This window comes from Salvelinus namaycush, chromosome 21, assembly GCF_016432855.1.
Source record: "Salvelinus namaycush isolate Seneca chromosome 21, SaNama_1.0, whole genome shotgun sequence".
NCBI classification, from domain to species: domain Eukaryota; kingdom Metazoa; phylum Chordata; class Actinopteri; order Salmoniformes; family Salmonidae; genus Salvelinus; species Salvelinus namaycush.
This window is the reverse complement of record NC_052327.1, coordinates 36,853,212-36,870,208: the sequence shown is the minus strand read 5'-3', so window position 1 is coordinate 36,870,208 and position 16,997 is coordinate 36,853,212. Positions and strand designations below refer to the sequence as shown.

Sequence of the window (16,997 nt, the reverse complement as noted above, 5' to 3'; positions counted from 1 at the left end):
TCACAGCCATTAAACTGTGTAACTTTTAAAGTCACCATTGGCCTCATGGTGAATTCCCTGAGTGGTTTCCTTCGTCTCCGGCAACTGAGTTAGGAAGGATGCCTGTATCTTTGTAGTGACTGGGTGTATTAATACACCATCCAAAGTGGAATTAATGACTTAACCATGTTCAAAGGATTTTTCAATGTCTGCTTTAAAAAAACATGAATCTACCAATAGGTGCCCTTCTCTGCGTGGCATTGGAAAACCTCCCTGGTCTTTGTGGTTGAATCTGTGTTTGAAATTCACTGCTCGACTGAGGGACCTTACAGATAATTGGTCTGTATGTGTGGGGTATAGAGATGAGGTAATCATTCAAAAATTATGTTGAACACTATTATTGCACACAGAGTCAGTCCATGCAACTTATTATTTGACTTGTTAGGCAGATTTTTACTCCTGAACTTATTTAGGCTTGCCATAACAAAGGGGTTGAATACTTTTTGACTCAAGATATTTCAGCTTTTCATTTTTTATTAATTTATATAAGTTTCTAAAAACATTGTAGTTCACATGGCTGAAAACCCTTGGGATAAGACAAAATGCCTTCGGTTGCCTTGGGTTCTTGAGAGTAAGCTTGCTACTAGCTAGCTACCAGATGCGCAGAAACTTAAGTACTTTGGACTGGGTTTAAGAACTCGGAGATTAGGCTGAAAAATATGTTAGCATTGACAGAAATGCTACATAAAGTTAGCGCAACGCTTAGTCTCTATGGGCACATGAGAGCGATAAATTATACATTTAATCAAAACTGTTCTACTTACAAATGTATTCAGTCCGACAAATGGTAAGTCCAATGGTCACCGTATGGATGCTATAGTCTCGTTTTAATCATACACCAAGAATTTGAGCTAGGTGGTTGCAAGACATTGCATTTTTTCCTAACGACCCTGACAAAAATCCTGTATATGGTTCTTGGTACTAGCTGAACGGATCATGACGAGATACGTGTGTTGTGTTACTCCAATAAAGGAGTTATTGGAGTTATTGGACACCATTGACATTGGTGTCATATTGGCTTAGATGTGATGGTAGGAAGATTTGAATTTAACATTGAGCATCAATCAACCCCTACTTATTGTGGGGGCCGTCCCCCCCACCTGTTGGAATTTACTTAAAATTTCACTTGATAACACAAGTACCAATTGACATTGTTAATCACTGTAATATTTTGTGGTTCTACTAGTCCAACTGATCTTGTGAATATACACAGCATTAGAAGTGTTTAATCCCCCTTGTTCAACAGAGCGTATCCAGTGCCACATCTGAAGTGGTACACCGTCGCTGTGTTGCGATGACACAATCTCTCACTGAGGACCCTCTCAGGGGAATGTTTGTATTGGTTGGGCCAATGTTTACATTCTAATGAAATGTAACACAGCTTAACCTTAACCTCGGAATGACTAGCAGACCCTGAAGAAGATGGGAATATCTCTTATACCTATGATATGTAATGAGAGATTGGGAAATGAGAGGGCACCTTGTCGCATTCAGATCAAGTCTAATATTAGCTACTTGGCATCTCAGACTCTCAGACTCTTCTCAAGTAACAAGTACTAGGTCTTGTAGCAGGGAGACTTTTGGCTTGGTTCAACGCTGTGGACGGTGACAGAGAGAGTGGGAGAGAGAGAGAGAGAGAGAGCTGTGTTTGATAGCAGTAGTATGTGGCAGCGCTCGCCTAGTGATGGGAAGATGGCTGGAGAAACACCAGAGAGCTCAGGGACTTCACTGCTTCATGACGCAGCGGCTACAGCTAGCAAGCCCAGGCACTTCTTAAAGGATGTGATTTTTCATGGCAAATTTCAAGTGAGTAGAATGACAAAGACACAGTATGTATTGATTTACATAATGTGTTTACATACTAGGAGACTGAGACTAACTATCTCAGGGGGAAATCTTCATCACATAACAGTTTGCTATATGTTTTTATAGTAAAGATAGGTTTGGCAGTTATTTCACTTGCTTACGCTTTTGATTTGATTGATTTGTTGGAAAATAATAGGTGGAAGTCAGACTTATGTTTGTTTAGTGTAAATGTAGTTGAAAAACCTACTTACACATCAAGTGGGTTAAGTAATAGCCTGAATATCTTTTCCAACTACATTTACACTATTTTGCCTATTGTTAATCCATTCTTTATAACTTTTTTGTAAGGTTTTTATCTCAATATAGTTGAGAAATGGCTTGACCTGGTTTGGCAGTTTGTAGAGAGATAATTATCATGTAGGCTAATTACAGAACAAGTATCTAGTGTAGACGTCTGACACGTTGTACTGTCTTGTTCCCAGGCGTGGAGTTAGTCTTAGCACAGAGGGGGCGGGGCGTTCTCCAGGGGCCCGTCTGACCAAATGAATTGCTGATCGGGCCTATCATAAATGCAAATTGCAAATTAGGATGTTAGGAAGTCAGCCGCTAAAAATAAATGTAACCAGTCATGCTCATCAGTCTATAGGGAATTAAATGGGCTTGTGTGTATTTTCATACAGAGCCCAGTTTGAGCGGAATATCACCTGTTGCGCAGTGAGAGATCACTCTCACAGCACATCAAATCAAATCAAATTTTATTTGTCACATGCGCCGAATACAACAGGTGTAGACTTTACCGTGAAATGCTTACTTACGAGCCCAACACCAACAATGCAGTTCAAGAAATAGAGTTAAGAAAATATTTACAAAATAAACGAAAGTTAAAAAATGTATAAAAAGTAGCACAATAAAATAACAGTACCGAGGTTATATACAGGGGGTACCGGTACCGAGTCAATGTGCGGGGGTACAGGTTAGTCGAGGTAATTTGTACATGTAGGTAGGGGTAAAGTGACTATGCATAGATAATAAACAGCGAGTAGCAGCAGTGTAAAAACAAATGTAAAATGTAAATGTAAATAGTCCAGGTGGCCATTTGATTAATTGTTCAGCAGTCTTATGGCTTGGTGGTAGAAGCTGACCTATTACGGCTAGGGGTTCCGCTAGCGGAACGTTTCGACAACATCAGGTGAAATGGCAGAGCGCGAAATTAAAAATTAAAAAATTGAAATATTTAACAATCATACAAGTGCAATACACCAAATTAAAGCTTAACTTATTGTTAATCTAGCCACTGTGTCAGATTTCAAAAAGGCTTTACGGCGAAAACATACCATGCTATTATTTGAGGACAGCACCCCATCAAACAAACACATGACAATCATAATTCAACCTGCCAGGCGCGACACAATACTCAGAAATAACAATATAATTCATGCCTTACCTTTGAAGATCTTCACTCCAATATGTCCATTAAACATCACAAATGGTCCTTTTGTTCGATAAATTCCGTCGTTATATCTCCAAAATGTCCATTTATTTGGCGCGTTTGACTCAGAAAAACACCGGTTCCAACTCATGCAACATGACTACAAAATATCTAATAAGTTACCTGTAATCTTGATCCAAACATTTCAAACAACTTTCCTAATACAACTTTAGGTATTTTTTTACGTAAATAATCGATAAAATTTAAGACGGGATAAACTGCGTTCAATAGCGGATAAAAACAAAGTGGAGCGAGCTTTCAGGTCGCGCGCCCCATCCACAACAGTAGACTAGACTCGACCCTCGTTCTGAACAGCCCTACTTCTTCATTTCTCAAAGGAAAAACATCAACCAATTTCTAAAGACTGTTGACATCCAGTGGAAGCGATAGGAACTGCAAGCAAGTGCCTTAGAAATCTAGATCCACATAGAAACCCATTGAAAACACTGTTACCTCAACAACAACAAAAATCCTGGATGGTTTGCCCTTGGGGTTTTCCCTGCCAAATACTTTCTGTTATACTCACAGACATAATTATAACAGTTTTAGAAACTGTAGAGTGTTTTCTATCCAAATCTACAAATTATATGCATATCCTAGCTTTTTGGCCTGAGTAGCAGGCAGTTTACTTTGGGCACGCTTTTCTTCCCGACGTGAAAATACCGCCCCCTAGCCCGAAGAGGTTTTAAGGAGCCTTTTGGACCTAGACTTGGTGCTCCGGTACCGCTTGCCATGCGATAGCAGAGAGAACAGTCTATGACTTGGGTGACTGGAGTCTTTGACAATTTTTGGGGCCTTCCTATGACACCACCTAGTTTATAGGCTCTGGATGGCAGGAAGCTTGATCCCAGTGATGTACTGGGCAATACACACTGTCCTCTGTAGCACCTTACGGTCAGATGCCGAGCAGTTGCCATACCTGGTGGTTGCCATACCAGGTGGTGCGGCTGTAAAACTTTTTGAGGATCTGGGGACCCATGACAAATATTTTCAGTCTCCTGAGGGGGAAAAGTGTCAGGTCTCTGACCTCCTCCCTATAGGCTGTCTCATTGTTGTCGGTGATCAGGCCTACCACTGTTGTGTTGTCAGAAAACTTAATGATGGTGTTGGAGTCGTGCTTAGCCACGCAGTCGTGGGTGAACAGGAAGTACAGGAGGGGACTAAGAACGCACCCCTGAGGGGTCCCCGTGTTGAGGATCAAACATGTGTTCTGATAAGCCCACTCATAGCGCAACATTTCTACATGCAACAGATATCCACTGTTAAAAAGAGGCTATTTAGTTGTCAACTCCTCTTAATATTAAGCAACTGCCATTTGAGTGCAGGCATATGGTAGGCTATCGTCAGCAACCTTGTAGTCTGAGCTGGAGGCAGTCTGCATGTTGAAAACATATACTGTAGGCATACTTAATAGTTTGAAACCTGAAAGTTTTACTTCATAGCCTATTACGAGGCATGTCTTACCTTGCTTCAAAGAAGCCTATAGTCAAAACCTGACCATAGACATTTTTGTTTTTCAAAATATCTGCAGGATCTTACATCCATGGCTGCACCCATAGCCCGCCCTATGCTAGCTCTGCTTCAGCTTGTCCCACATTACACATGCAGCTCTGTGAAGAATTGAACTATGCACAAGAGAGGTATGTGTGTTTGTGAAAAGTGGACCTTTTTTGGAACGTAAACAAAAACAAACTAATTTATGACACGCAGCCCTACTCCACATCTGGCGGGCTAGCTGCCACAGAGAACTTAACTAATTGGTCATGAAAGCAGCGATAGAGGAGAGTGGGGTAATTTGAGCCAAAAGGGTACGTTGAGCCACTTTGTTTTTAGGAAACCATACACAAAATCTATTGTTTTACCAAATATTTAGGTAGAGGCCATCATTTCATGGCGAATGTGAAGGAAGAAACCACATGGAAAAAGTGGTAAGCAAGTTAGGTCCCCAAAAATTATTTTCACCAAGTCAAATACATTTATTGTGTTAGAGGTTTCGTGATGCTTGTATCTAAACCAAAGTAGAACATTTTAATATTGTTCTATACTTCCGTTGGAGGCTCTATAACCTTCAATTTGAGGTCCTAAACCTACCATGAAAGTGCATCCTTGTAGCTGTGTGGGCTAATATAGTCAAAATGTTTGCCTTGGGGTAAGTTGAGTCAATGACCATGGAGTAAGTTGAGCCAATGGTTGAGCCAATGGCTCAAGTTGTACATATTGAAGTGGTTTCTTCCCATGCGTAATGCAAGCCATTATCACTGGGATATGAGGTAACAACAGGACCTGGCCTATGTTAAAAGTGTTTGTTAGGTGTTAAGCCTATGTTAAAAGATGCTTAAAATTAATCAAAAACAAAACTGTAATATTTACATGAATTCTGATTATTTCCAGGAACACACAACACCCTGAAATATACACTGAGTGGACAAAACATTAGGAACACCTGCTCTTTCAATGGCATAGACTGACCAGGTGAATCCAGGTAAAAGCTATGATCCCTTATTGATGTCACTTGTTTAAATCCACTTCAGTTAGTGTAGATGAAGGGGAGGAGAGATGTTAATTAAAGAAGGATTTTTAAGCCTTGTGACAATTGAGGCATGGATTGTGTATTTGTACCATTCAGAGAGTGAATGGGCAAGACAAAATATTTAAGTGCCTTTGAACGGAGTATGGCAGTAGGTGCCAAGCACACTGGTTTGAGTGTGTCAAGAACTGCAACCCTGCTGGGTTTTTCATGCTCAACAGTTTCCGTGTGTATCAAGGACATCCAGCCAACTTGAAACAGTGGGAAGCATTGGAGTCAAAATGGCCCAGCATCCCTGTGGAATGCTTTCAACACCCTGTAGAGTCCATGCCCCGACGACTTGAGGCTGTTCTGAGGGCAAATGGGGGTGCAACTCAATATGAGGAAGGTGTTCCTAATATTTTCTACTCTCAGTGTATCAAATAAACAAAATTTGGTCACATGCATGTGTTTATCAGATGTTATTGCGGGTGTAGCGAAATGCTTGTGAAAAAACTAAGTTTCCTAAGAGCTAGAAGCGAGGCAACCCTCTCTGTTGTCGCCATTTTTTATTTTTTGTGTAATGTCTTTGTTTGAAAGAATACTATATTTCCCTTGACGGATTGATACTGAATGTCTCAACATACTCCACTCACCCCATAACCTCACATAACCCACATCAGTAGTGAGTGCCTCCTAAAATCTTCCCCAGTCAGTGGTACAAATGGAACAGTGTCTTAGATTTTCATCCTTTATTTGACCTTTATTTAACGAGGCAAGTCTGTTAAGAACAAATTCTTATTTACAATGACGGCCTACCCCGGCCAAACCCTAACCCGGACGACACTGGGCCAATTGTGCGCCGCCCTATGGGACTCCCAATCACGGCCGGTTGTGATACAGCCTGGAATCAAGCCAGGGTCTGTAGTGATGCCTCTAACACTGAGATGCCATGCCTTAGACCGCTGCGCAACTCAGGAGCATGTGAGGTAGAGTATGGAATTGGGTGGAATTGTCAAATTAGGTCATTGAATTAAGTGATTATATTAATGTGGGGCGGGCCACAATCCACTTCTTACATACTGTGATTAAAAATAGAAAATCAGTTGGGTCAGTCAGTGCTATCAAAATAGTCTGCAGGAATATTGGACAATATTATTACAACTGATAAGTCATAAGACCAACCCAGATCACAGTCAGTCAGCCTTGCTCACCCAAACACAAGAAACACCCACATGTCTGCACACACACAAGCAATCATCAATCATTTTGGCACTCTTACCTGAAATAAGCTACTGTAGTTCAGGAAGGCCTTAACATTGCTCCATGTAACTGCCATTTGGGTAAATAATACTATATGTTGATAGTGGCAGATAGCATTATATGAAGTTCTTCATCAGCCTATAACACATAAAATCAAATATTTGTTTCTATAATTCCGTAGGTGATGTTCCAGAGATAACACTGTTGGATGTATCTAATGATAATACTGACTATTGCAACAATATTGGACCACCAGGTCAGGAATAAGCAAATAGTTTTGGTCACTCAAACATTAATGGTCAAACAAGCTTGGATTTCAGCATTTGTTATATCCCTCTGAAAACTTGCCATATACTGTACATATCCGACTGAAACCGGATCAACCATGAGTATGTCATACATTTTGTTATAATCATGACACAAATATCCAAGTCGATATATAGGAATTTTGATTATTCGTGTACATTTTTTTTATTTTTATAATGGCCGTATAAGAGGCCTTCTTTTAAACAAGCCACAGTATAAGATTGCAATTCTTTGTGAAGAAGAGCTTTCTCTCAATAGTTTAATATTTTCTGGTTTGCAGGGAGACAGTAGATGAGAAATCTGGCATATTACAGTATTGTCAAAATCCTACATTTATTTTTTCAATATTTTATTCTCCATTTATTCTCTGATTGTTATGATTATAAAATGTATTTCTACCTTCTCTGCTGTGATATATGTTCAGGAAAATCCTATTGAATTTTGTACAATAATAGATTTTAACACTGTAACTATAGACACCTTTCATATAAATGAATGATATATCATAAAATATAGCAGCAGGAATATTTGTTTAATTGTTTGTACACACACAGAGTAGCAGCACAATACTTTTTTTTATATAAAAATGTTAATACATGTTAATAATTATCAATACTGCTTGCCTTGGAAATCAGCATTCGGGCTCTAAGTCACTGAGAGTGATCACTTCCCCAAGGGGAACTCAATTCCTTAGGAGCCCTATTGGGACTAGCTTGACCCCACCTTGACCCCTGTAGTCTAACTGGCTCATTAACCATGCTGTGCCTCTCACGACAAATGGCAAAAGCTGCACAGCACACACACACACACATGCACATGATTCAGCTAGGCAGCTAGCCCAAGCAGCCCTCTAATGCACAGCCCTCCCCTCTCTCCCCAGCTCCTGAACTGCCTGACACCTGAGGAGAACACAGGATGTCAGCATGGCCTGTACTTCCAGGATGGAGAGAGGCGGGTGGATTACATCCTCACCTACCACATCAAAAAGCCCAGCAGCTCGCGCTCCAATCGACAGTCCTCCCGCTTCACTGACAACGCCTTTACACGGAGCCTCCGCCGCGGGACAGCCAGGCTGGGGCGAGCGCCACCCCCTCAGCCCAGAGGTGACCCGGAGGTGGCCTCCCAAGACCACAGCATGGACTACCACGTGGACGACAAGCGCCTCCACCGGGAGGAGTTTGAGGGCAACCTGAGGGATATGGGCATGGAGCTGGAGAAGGATGAGGATGTGAGTTGCTTCTCTACGGCTTCTCTGTTCTGTTCTTTTTGACCAAACCCACACGATATTATCAGCAATGTCCAGTCAGGTCTAGCGTTAGCTGTGAGTTAGCTTAGGGCAGAGAGGGGAGAGTATTCCACACAACACAACACCGCTGCACCTCTACAGTCTTTGTTTTCCAGCTGGCTGGTGGATCAGGGGTATTTTTGTCTTTGGGCTTAGGTCAGCCAGTTTGCCTGGAGCCCCCACCATGTAACAGTATACAAAAGATACATTGTACTTTGGTACAACACCAGCTGAAACCGGCCTATAGAGGGCTAGCAGGACTTTCAGCAGTAACCAGGGTAACTGTGGTAACCTGGGGTAACCTTTTAACCTGCCTGGCTACTGTCATTGGTTTGTTTGTTTGTTGGATTTACAGTGCCTTATAATAGTTTTCATTCCCCTTGGCGTTTTTCCTATTTTGTTGTATTACAACCTGTAATTTAAATATATTTTTATTTGGATTTCATGTAATTGACATACACAAAATAGTCCAAATTGGTGAAGTGAAATGAAAAAAATCACTTGTTTCAAAAAATTCAAAAAATAAATAAATGGAAAAGTGGTGTGTGCATATATATTCACCCCCTTTGCTATGAAGCCCCTAAATAAGATCTAATAGGAAAAATGCCAAGGGGGGTAAGTACTTTCGCAAGCCACTGTAACCTGGTCCAATTTGGGTCCTGAGGAAAAGCCATTAGAGAACCATTGGTTTAGACTCTAGAGACTACCCTGATTACCCCTTCAAAGTAGGAGGATACATATGCAAATAAAAACTGACTGGTCCTTGGTTACAATAATCAGATCAGATTGTGATGTCATGATCTGGGCCAAAATCTCCATCCCACCTGAACAGGCTGGGAATTCCAGGATTTTTTTTCAAACAGCTCTTACACAAAATGGGCATTATCCAAATTTTCACAGTTTTAGTGTCATTTCGACCTCATAGTGTGAAAATATCATAAAGAAATTGGGAAATCTCGTTTTTTAACTGCACTGCCCCTTTAAACATTACATAATTAGTATCAGTGTTATGCTTTATTTTTCTTGTTCAAAGCCAATGCATTTTGAATTCAAAATCACTGATCAGGATCAAAAGATGAATCTCTTGTAAAAAAAATTGTCAAAAAGTATGGCAGCCATTGAATCAACTTGTTGGATTAGATGTCATGAGAGCGAATGAATAAAGAAAAGCCCTGTGTAGTTCTAGTAGTAGTCTTGTGGTGCGTTGACCAACAGTAACCTGTCATGGACAGGACCTGAGGATGTCATGAGGGTGAAGTCCAGTAATATGAGACTAGGTCGGTCCAAGTGCTGAGGATGGCAAGATGACAGCTGCCATGGTAGATCTCTTTACCAAGTCAGGGACAGACAGGGCTCTGTGGAAGGATCACACCATGCACAGACACACACAAACACACACGCACAATCACACACACAGCGCCAGGCAACTAATGTGTGGCGATGCCAGCTGGAAGATCACTCAGAATACCTTGACTGTACTCTTTAAGAGCAGCACAAACTCTCACACACTCTCACACATACAGAGTGTTTTCATGTTTTCAATTAAGTGTGTGAGAAAGAGAGATATAAATGATGTCATATGTGTAGTATTTTTGTGGACTTTTGTTACAAGGCAGGGTACACGCGAGATTTGGTTCTGGGTGCCATACACTCACTGTGTTATAAATCATCTGGGTATAATTTTCCATTTTGTCCCCAAATTGCATTCAAGCCATCATTCTATTCCCAAAGTGTTTCCCATGTGGTTATCATGTCAGACTGTTCACTGTGGGGGAAGACATACAGAATAATCTCTGTCTTATGATCTTAGCGGAGAGAGGGGAGTAATGTTTAGGTATTTTATCATTCCCTCTCACCGTCCATCCATTGTGGAGTTAGTTGATTTAAAATAGGCGACCTAAGTATTATAGATCATTAAAGTGCTGTTGACTATACTAATCTGTCTATAGAGGACATTTAAGTGGGAGTAATTCACATGTATCTAATAGAGGGAGGGACACTGGGACGGGACTGAAGTGGGAAGGAAGGAAGCAGAGGTGGTGATGGGATGAGTGTCAATGTTTGGGATTCAAACAGTGATGTGATTAATGCAAAATTCTGCTAGGAAACCCATATGAACTAACCTTGACCCTCTATGTTTCTAGAACATTCTAGTTGTCTCTGATTCTCAAACCAGAATGCAATGTGATGTCTGACAGTGCGAGACTACATTACGGTTGACTAGATGTCTTTTAGATCTGCACGCCTAAATTCCATACTTGTTGCAGCATCACTTGTTATTAAGGTTTGTTGGGCCAAAGAAAACTAGTATAAATGAAGTAGGACCAGCAGACAGGGTTGCTCCACCGCGTACCTTTAGTTAGGCCAGTTACACAACCACATTCTGATCTAACACTGCCTCTATCAAAACCTCTAACTGTGTCCATGAGGGGTCTGTGTGTTTTACAATGTGATGGTGGGAACAGGATACATGATACAGTCTTACAAACGAGCTGCTGCATTCCTAAATCACTTCTGATTAAATGCTGCTCTGTGTACTCAAACTGATTCAGCCTATAGATAGCACTGACACCACCGTGTCTTGAGTTGTTGAAAATGTCACTCCTAATGTTTCAGACATGGTGACATTTGTCGCTTGACATACAGTACACAGTAGAGAGGCATGTCAAGTAGCAAGGTACTTTCATAAGATGTTATGCAAAGACTGATGATCTGTATCAACAACAAACATGATGCTGGCTAGAAAGTGACAAAGGCTGTTAAGACAGTCGGTTGTTCAAGGGTTTGAGATCAAAGTTAGAGAGTGTGTTTTGTTTAAGATTCTGCGTCCCTTGTTACTAATGATGCTTGTCTTAGCTCTATTGAAGACAATACAAACTGAGATAGCCTGTAACAGTTGGTTGTTTAGAATTTGAGATCAAGTTAGAGGCCATCCCCTGCTAGCCATGCTTGTCTTCTCACAGGAGGAGCTGCACATTGGAACAGATGCTCTGTGCTGTACCATGTCAGTGGGTGAATGAGCATCTCAGTAACCACTGATTCCATGTAAATGATATCATGAGGGTCATATCTGGGTAACTGGGTGACAGCAGCATCAAAGCCTTCACAGTGAATCCCTCCTGTGTTGATGTTGTTCAACATACATACCGTACTGTGGAATACTATTTGTGTTGGTACTAGTTTGAACTTTTTTGTCATTGTCCTAGATTCAAATGCTTACGTTATCATGGTAATGATGATGATGTGTTTCTATAGAAGGGTAGCTGATTCTTCTCATGATTTCCCATGGTGTCTCTTTGTCTCTGTGCCATACAGTAAGTAGCCTTCAGTTCCCAGACATTGTTTTGTTTGAACTGACTATAGAAGAGGGATTTGTTTGGAGACCGTTGTTTACCCAACTGTCATCCAGATGAATGTATTGCTTTCCTTAAAGACAAGAGATAAACACATGCATTTCTTTCATTCTTTTAGTTTGTTGCCTTTATACATACCTCTAATGTTGATGCTGTCATGTCATATACTGTTGTTGGTCTAGCATTCAAAGGGACATAATATCCAAAGGGTTGGGCATTCAGTACTTGCCAACCAAACCTTAAACTTCCATTTATTGTTCAAAAAATGAAGTTTATTTTATGAAATTAATCTGTTTTTTGTTTATTTCAGACTAAAACTCCAGGTGTGGGCTTTGTGAAGATTCATGCTCCATGGCATGTGCTCTGTCGAGAGGCGGAGTTTATGAAGCTCAAGATGCCCACAAAAAAAGTAAGTTAACTGTTGAATGACATGTAACGGTTACAAGCTTCTCCAATGAGCTTTGAGAGGGAGGTGAGGAACCAGAGGAAACAAGGACAGAGGAAGCAAGGACAGAGGAAGCAAGGACAGAGGAAGCAAGGACAGAGGAAGCAAGGACAGAGGAAACAAGGACAGAGGAAACAAGGACAGAGGAATCAAGGTTTTGACAGCTAGTAACGTTTTCAGACACAGACCTGATGCTAGCCATTCTCATTCTCTCTGACCTGTTTGTGCCCTGGTTAACATCCTGGGCACAAACATGTATATCTATAACACATATGTATATCAATAACACGTATGGAATCATGTAGTAGACCTGAATATATATCTATATATTGTAGGTACACTATATATACAAAAGTTTTTGGACACCCCTTCAAATTAGTGAATTCAAATCAAATCAAATCAACGTTTATTTGTCAGTTGCGCCGAATACAACAGGTGAAATGCTTACTTACCATTAGTGCAAAAAAAAAGGTATTAGGTGAACAATAGGTAAGTAAAGAAATAAAAACAACAGTAAAAAGACAGTGAAAAACAGTAGCGAGGCTATATACAGACACCGGTTAGTCGGGCTGATTGAGGTAGTATGTACATGTAGATATGGTTAAAGTGACTATGCATATATGATGAACAGAGAGTAACAGTAGCGTAAAAGAGGGGTTGGCGATGGTGAGTGGTGGGACACAATGCAGATAGCCCGGTTAGCCAATGTGCGGAAGCACTGGTTGGTCGGGCCAATTGAGGTAGTATGTGCATATGTACATGAATGTATAGTTAAAGTGACTGGGCATATATGATAAACAGAGAGTAGCAGCAGCGTAAAAGAGGTGGGGCGGGGGGCACACAATGAAAATAGTCCGGGTAGCCATTTGATTACCTGTTCAGGAGTCTTATGGCTTGGGGGTAAAAACTGTTGAGAAGCCTTCCGGTACCGCTTGCCATGCGGTAGTAGAGAGAACAGTCTATGATGGGGTGGCTGTGGTCTTTAACAATTTTTAGGGCCTTCCTCTGACACCGCCTGGTTTTGAGGTCCTGGATGGCACGCAGCTTAGCCCCAGTGATGTAATGGGCCGTATGCACTACCCTCTGTAGTGCCTTGCGGTCGGAGGCCGGGCAATTGCCATACCAGGCAGTGATGCAACCAGTCAGGATGCTCTCGATGTTGCAGCTGTAGAACCTTTGGAGGATCTCAGGACCCATGCCAAATCTTTTTAGTTTCCTGAGGGGGAATAGGCTTTGTCGAGCCCTCTTCACGACTGTCTTGGTGTGTTTGGACCATTCTGGTTTGTTGGTGATGTGGACACCAAGGAACTTGAAGCTCTCAACCTGCTCCACTACAGCCCCGTCGATGAGAATGGGGGCGTACTCGGTCCTCCTTTTCCTGTAGTCCACAATCATCTCCTTAGTTTTGGTTACGTTGAGGGATAGGTTGTTATTCTGGCACCACCCGGCCAGGTCTCTGACCTCCTCCCTATAGGCTGTCTCGTCGTTGTCGGTGATCAGACCTACCACTGTTGTGTCATCTGCAAACTTAATGATGGTGTTGGAGTCGTGCCTGGCAGTGCAGTCATGGGTGAACAGGGAGTACAGGAGGGGACTGAGCACGCACCCCTGGGGGGCTCCAGTGTTGAGGATCAGCGTGGCAGATGTGTTGCCACCTACCCTCACCACCTGGGGGCGGCCCGTCAGGAAGTCCAGGACCCAGTTGCAGAGGGAGGTGTTTAGTCCCAGGATCCTTAGCTTAGTGATGAGCTTTGAGGGTACTATGGTGTTGAACGCTGAGCTATAGTCAATGAATAGCATTCTCACATAAGTGTTCCTTTTGTCCAGGTGGGAAAGGGCAGTGTGGAGTGCAATAGAGATTGCATTATCTGTGGATCTGTTTGGACGGTATGCAAATTGGAGTGGGTCTAGGGTTTCTGGGATAATGGTGTTGATGTGAGCCATTACCAGCCTTTCAAAGCACTTCATGGCTACGGACGTGAGTGCTACGGGTCTGTAGTCATTTAGGCAGGTTGCCTTTGTGTTCTTGGCACAGGGACTATGGTGGTCTGCTTGAAACATGTTGGTATTACAGACTCAATCAGGGACATGTTAAAAATGTCAGTGAAGACACCTGCCAGTTGATCAGCACATGCCTGGAGCACACGTCCTGGTAATCCGTCTGGCCCCGCAGCCTTGTGTATGTTGACCTGTTTAAAGGTCTTACTCACGTCGGCTACGGAGAGCGTGATCACACAGTCGTCCGGAACAGCTGATGCTCTCATGCATGCCTCAGTGTTGCTTGCCTCGGAGCGAGCATAGAAGGGATTCGGCTATTTCAGGAACACCCGTTGCTGACAGGTGTATAAAATTGAGCACAAACCATGCAATCTCCATAGACTCCATATGATAACACCTTTCCAACAAGTAAATTCGTCAAATTTCTGCCCTGCTAGAGCTGCTCCGATCAAAAGTCTAGGAGCAACAACGGCTCAGCCGCGAAATGGTAGGCCACAGAAGCTCACAGAACTGAACCGCGAGTGCTGGAAGTAACATCAGCACAAGAACTATTCGTCGGGAGCCTCATGAAATGGGTTTCTATGGCCAAGCAGCCGCACACAAGCCTAAGATCACCATGCACAATGCCAATAATCGGCTGGTGTGGTGTAAAGCTTGCTGCCATTGAACTCTGGAACAGTGGAAACGTGTTCTCTGGAGTGATGAATCACACTTCACCATCTGGCAGTCCGACGAATGAATCTGGGTTTGGCGGATGCCAGGAGAATGCTACCTGCCCGAATGCATTGTGCCAATTGTGAAGTTTGGTGGAGGAGGGATAATGATCTGGGGCTGTTTTTCATGGTTTGGGCTAGGCCCCTTAGTTCCAGTGAAGTGAAATCTTAACGCTACAGCATACAATAATATAAATAAATAAATGTTTTTCACCTTTATTTAACCAGGTAGGCCAGTTGAGAACAAGTTCTCATTTACAACTGTGACCTGGCCAAGATAAAGCAAAGCAGTGCAACAAAAACAATAATGACATTCTAGACGATTCTGTGCTCCCAACTTTGTGGCAACAGTTTGGGGAAAGCCCTTTCCTGTTTCAGCAATGCAATGCTCCCGTGCACAAAGTGAGGTCCATACAGAAATGGTTTGTCAAGATCGGTGTGGAAGAACTTGACTGGCCTGCACAGAGCACTGACATCAAACCCATTGAACACCTTTGGCAATGTTCCATCATCTAGTGGAAAGCCTTCCCAGAAGAGTGGAGGCTGTTATAGCATCAAAGGGGGGACCAACTCCATATTAATGCCCAGGATTTTGGAATTAGATGTTTGACGAGCAGGTATCCACATACTTTTGGTAATGTAGTGTATATCTATATATTGTAGATATGTGAAATGAAGGTATATCTAGATATTGTAGGTATATAAACTGAAAGTTTATCTATATATTATAGGTATATAAACTGAAGGTTTATCTATATATTGTAGGTATATAAACTGAAGGTTTATCTATATATTGTAGGTATATAAACTGAAGGTTTATCTATATATTGTAGGTATATAAACTGAAGGTATATCTTTATATTGTAGTTATATAAACTGAAGGTATATCTTTATATTGTAGGCATATAAACTGAAGGTATATCTAGATAGTGTAGTTATATAAACTGAAGGTATATCTTTATATTGTAGGTATATGAAATGAAGCAGAGTACGGGTGTTGGGGCGAAGATCAACACATTGGTAAACAAAGCGACAGAACCTCTCTATCCCAACGTGGAGGATAACAGGACACAAAATGTTAAGCATCTCTCCTACATGTTCTCCAGAGAAAAACAACACTTGTGAGTATATACTTTATGTCTTATGATAATATAGGGTATACAGGACTGTATAGACTGTATAAATGTACCTTAACATATGGACTTCAATTCCTGCTCCAAACCATCTTGGTTTCAAGGACATTTAATGCACTTTTAATGTACAATATCAGTCAAAAATGTGGACACACCTACTCACACAAGGATTTATCTTTATTTTTTACTATATTCTACATTGTAGAATAATAGTGAAGACATCAAAACTATGAAATAACACATATAGAATCATGTTAGTAACCAAAAAAGTGTTAAATCAAAATATATTATAGATTTTAGATTCTTCAAAGTAGCCACCCTTTGCCCTGATGACAGCTTTGCAAACTCTTGGCATTCTCTCAAACAGCTTCACCTGGAATGCTTTTCCAACAGTGTTGAATGAGTTCCCACATATGCTGAGCACTTGTTAGCTGCTTTTCCTTCACTCTGCAGTCCAACTCATCCCAAACCATCTCAATTGGTTAGAGGTCGGGTGATTGTGGAGGCCAGGTCATCTGATGCAGCACTCCATAACTCTCCTTCTTGGTCAAATAGCCCTTACACAGCCTGCGGGTGTGTTGGGTCATTGTCCTGTTAATAAACAATTGATAGTCCCACTAAACGTATCGCTGCAGAATGCTGTCGTAGCCATGCTGGTTAA

General features: G+C 41.7%; 1 protein-coding gene across 1 annotated transcript in view; it reads left to right on the top strand.

Annotated features, from left to right (window-relative positions):
- The window catches only part of LOC120065884 (anoctamin-1-like), a 53,842-nt gene extending 37,514 nt beyond the window's left edge, over window positions 1-16,328 (top strand). The window contains exons 3-5 of the mRNA XM_039016928.1: window positions 8,290-8,637; window positions 12,358-12,456; window positions 16,173-16,328. Coding sequence (XP_038872856.1) covers window positions 8,290-8,637; window positions 12,358-12,456; window positions 16,173-16,328 — 603 coding nt within the window. The remainder of the gene's footprint in view (window positions 1-8,289; window positions 8,638-12,357; window positions 12,457-16,172) is intronic.
- Window positions 16,329-16,997: the final 669 nt, after the last annotated feature.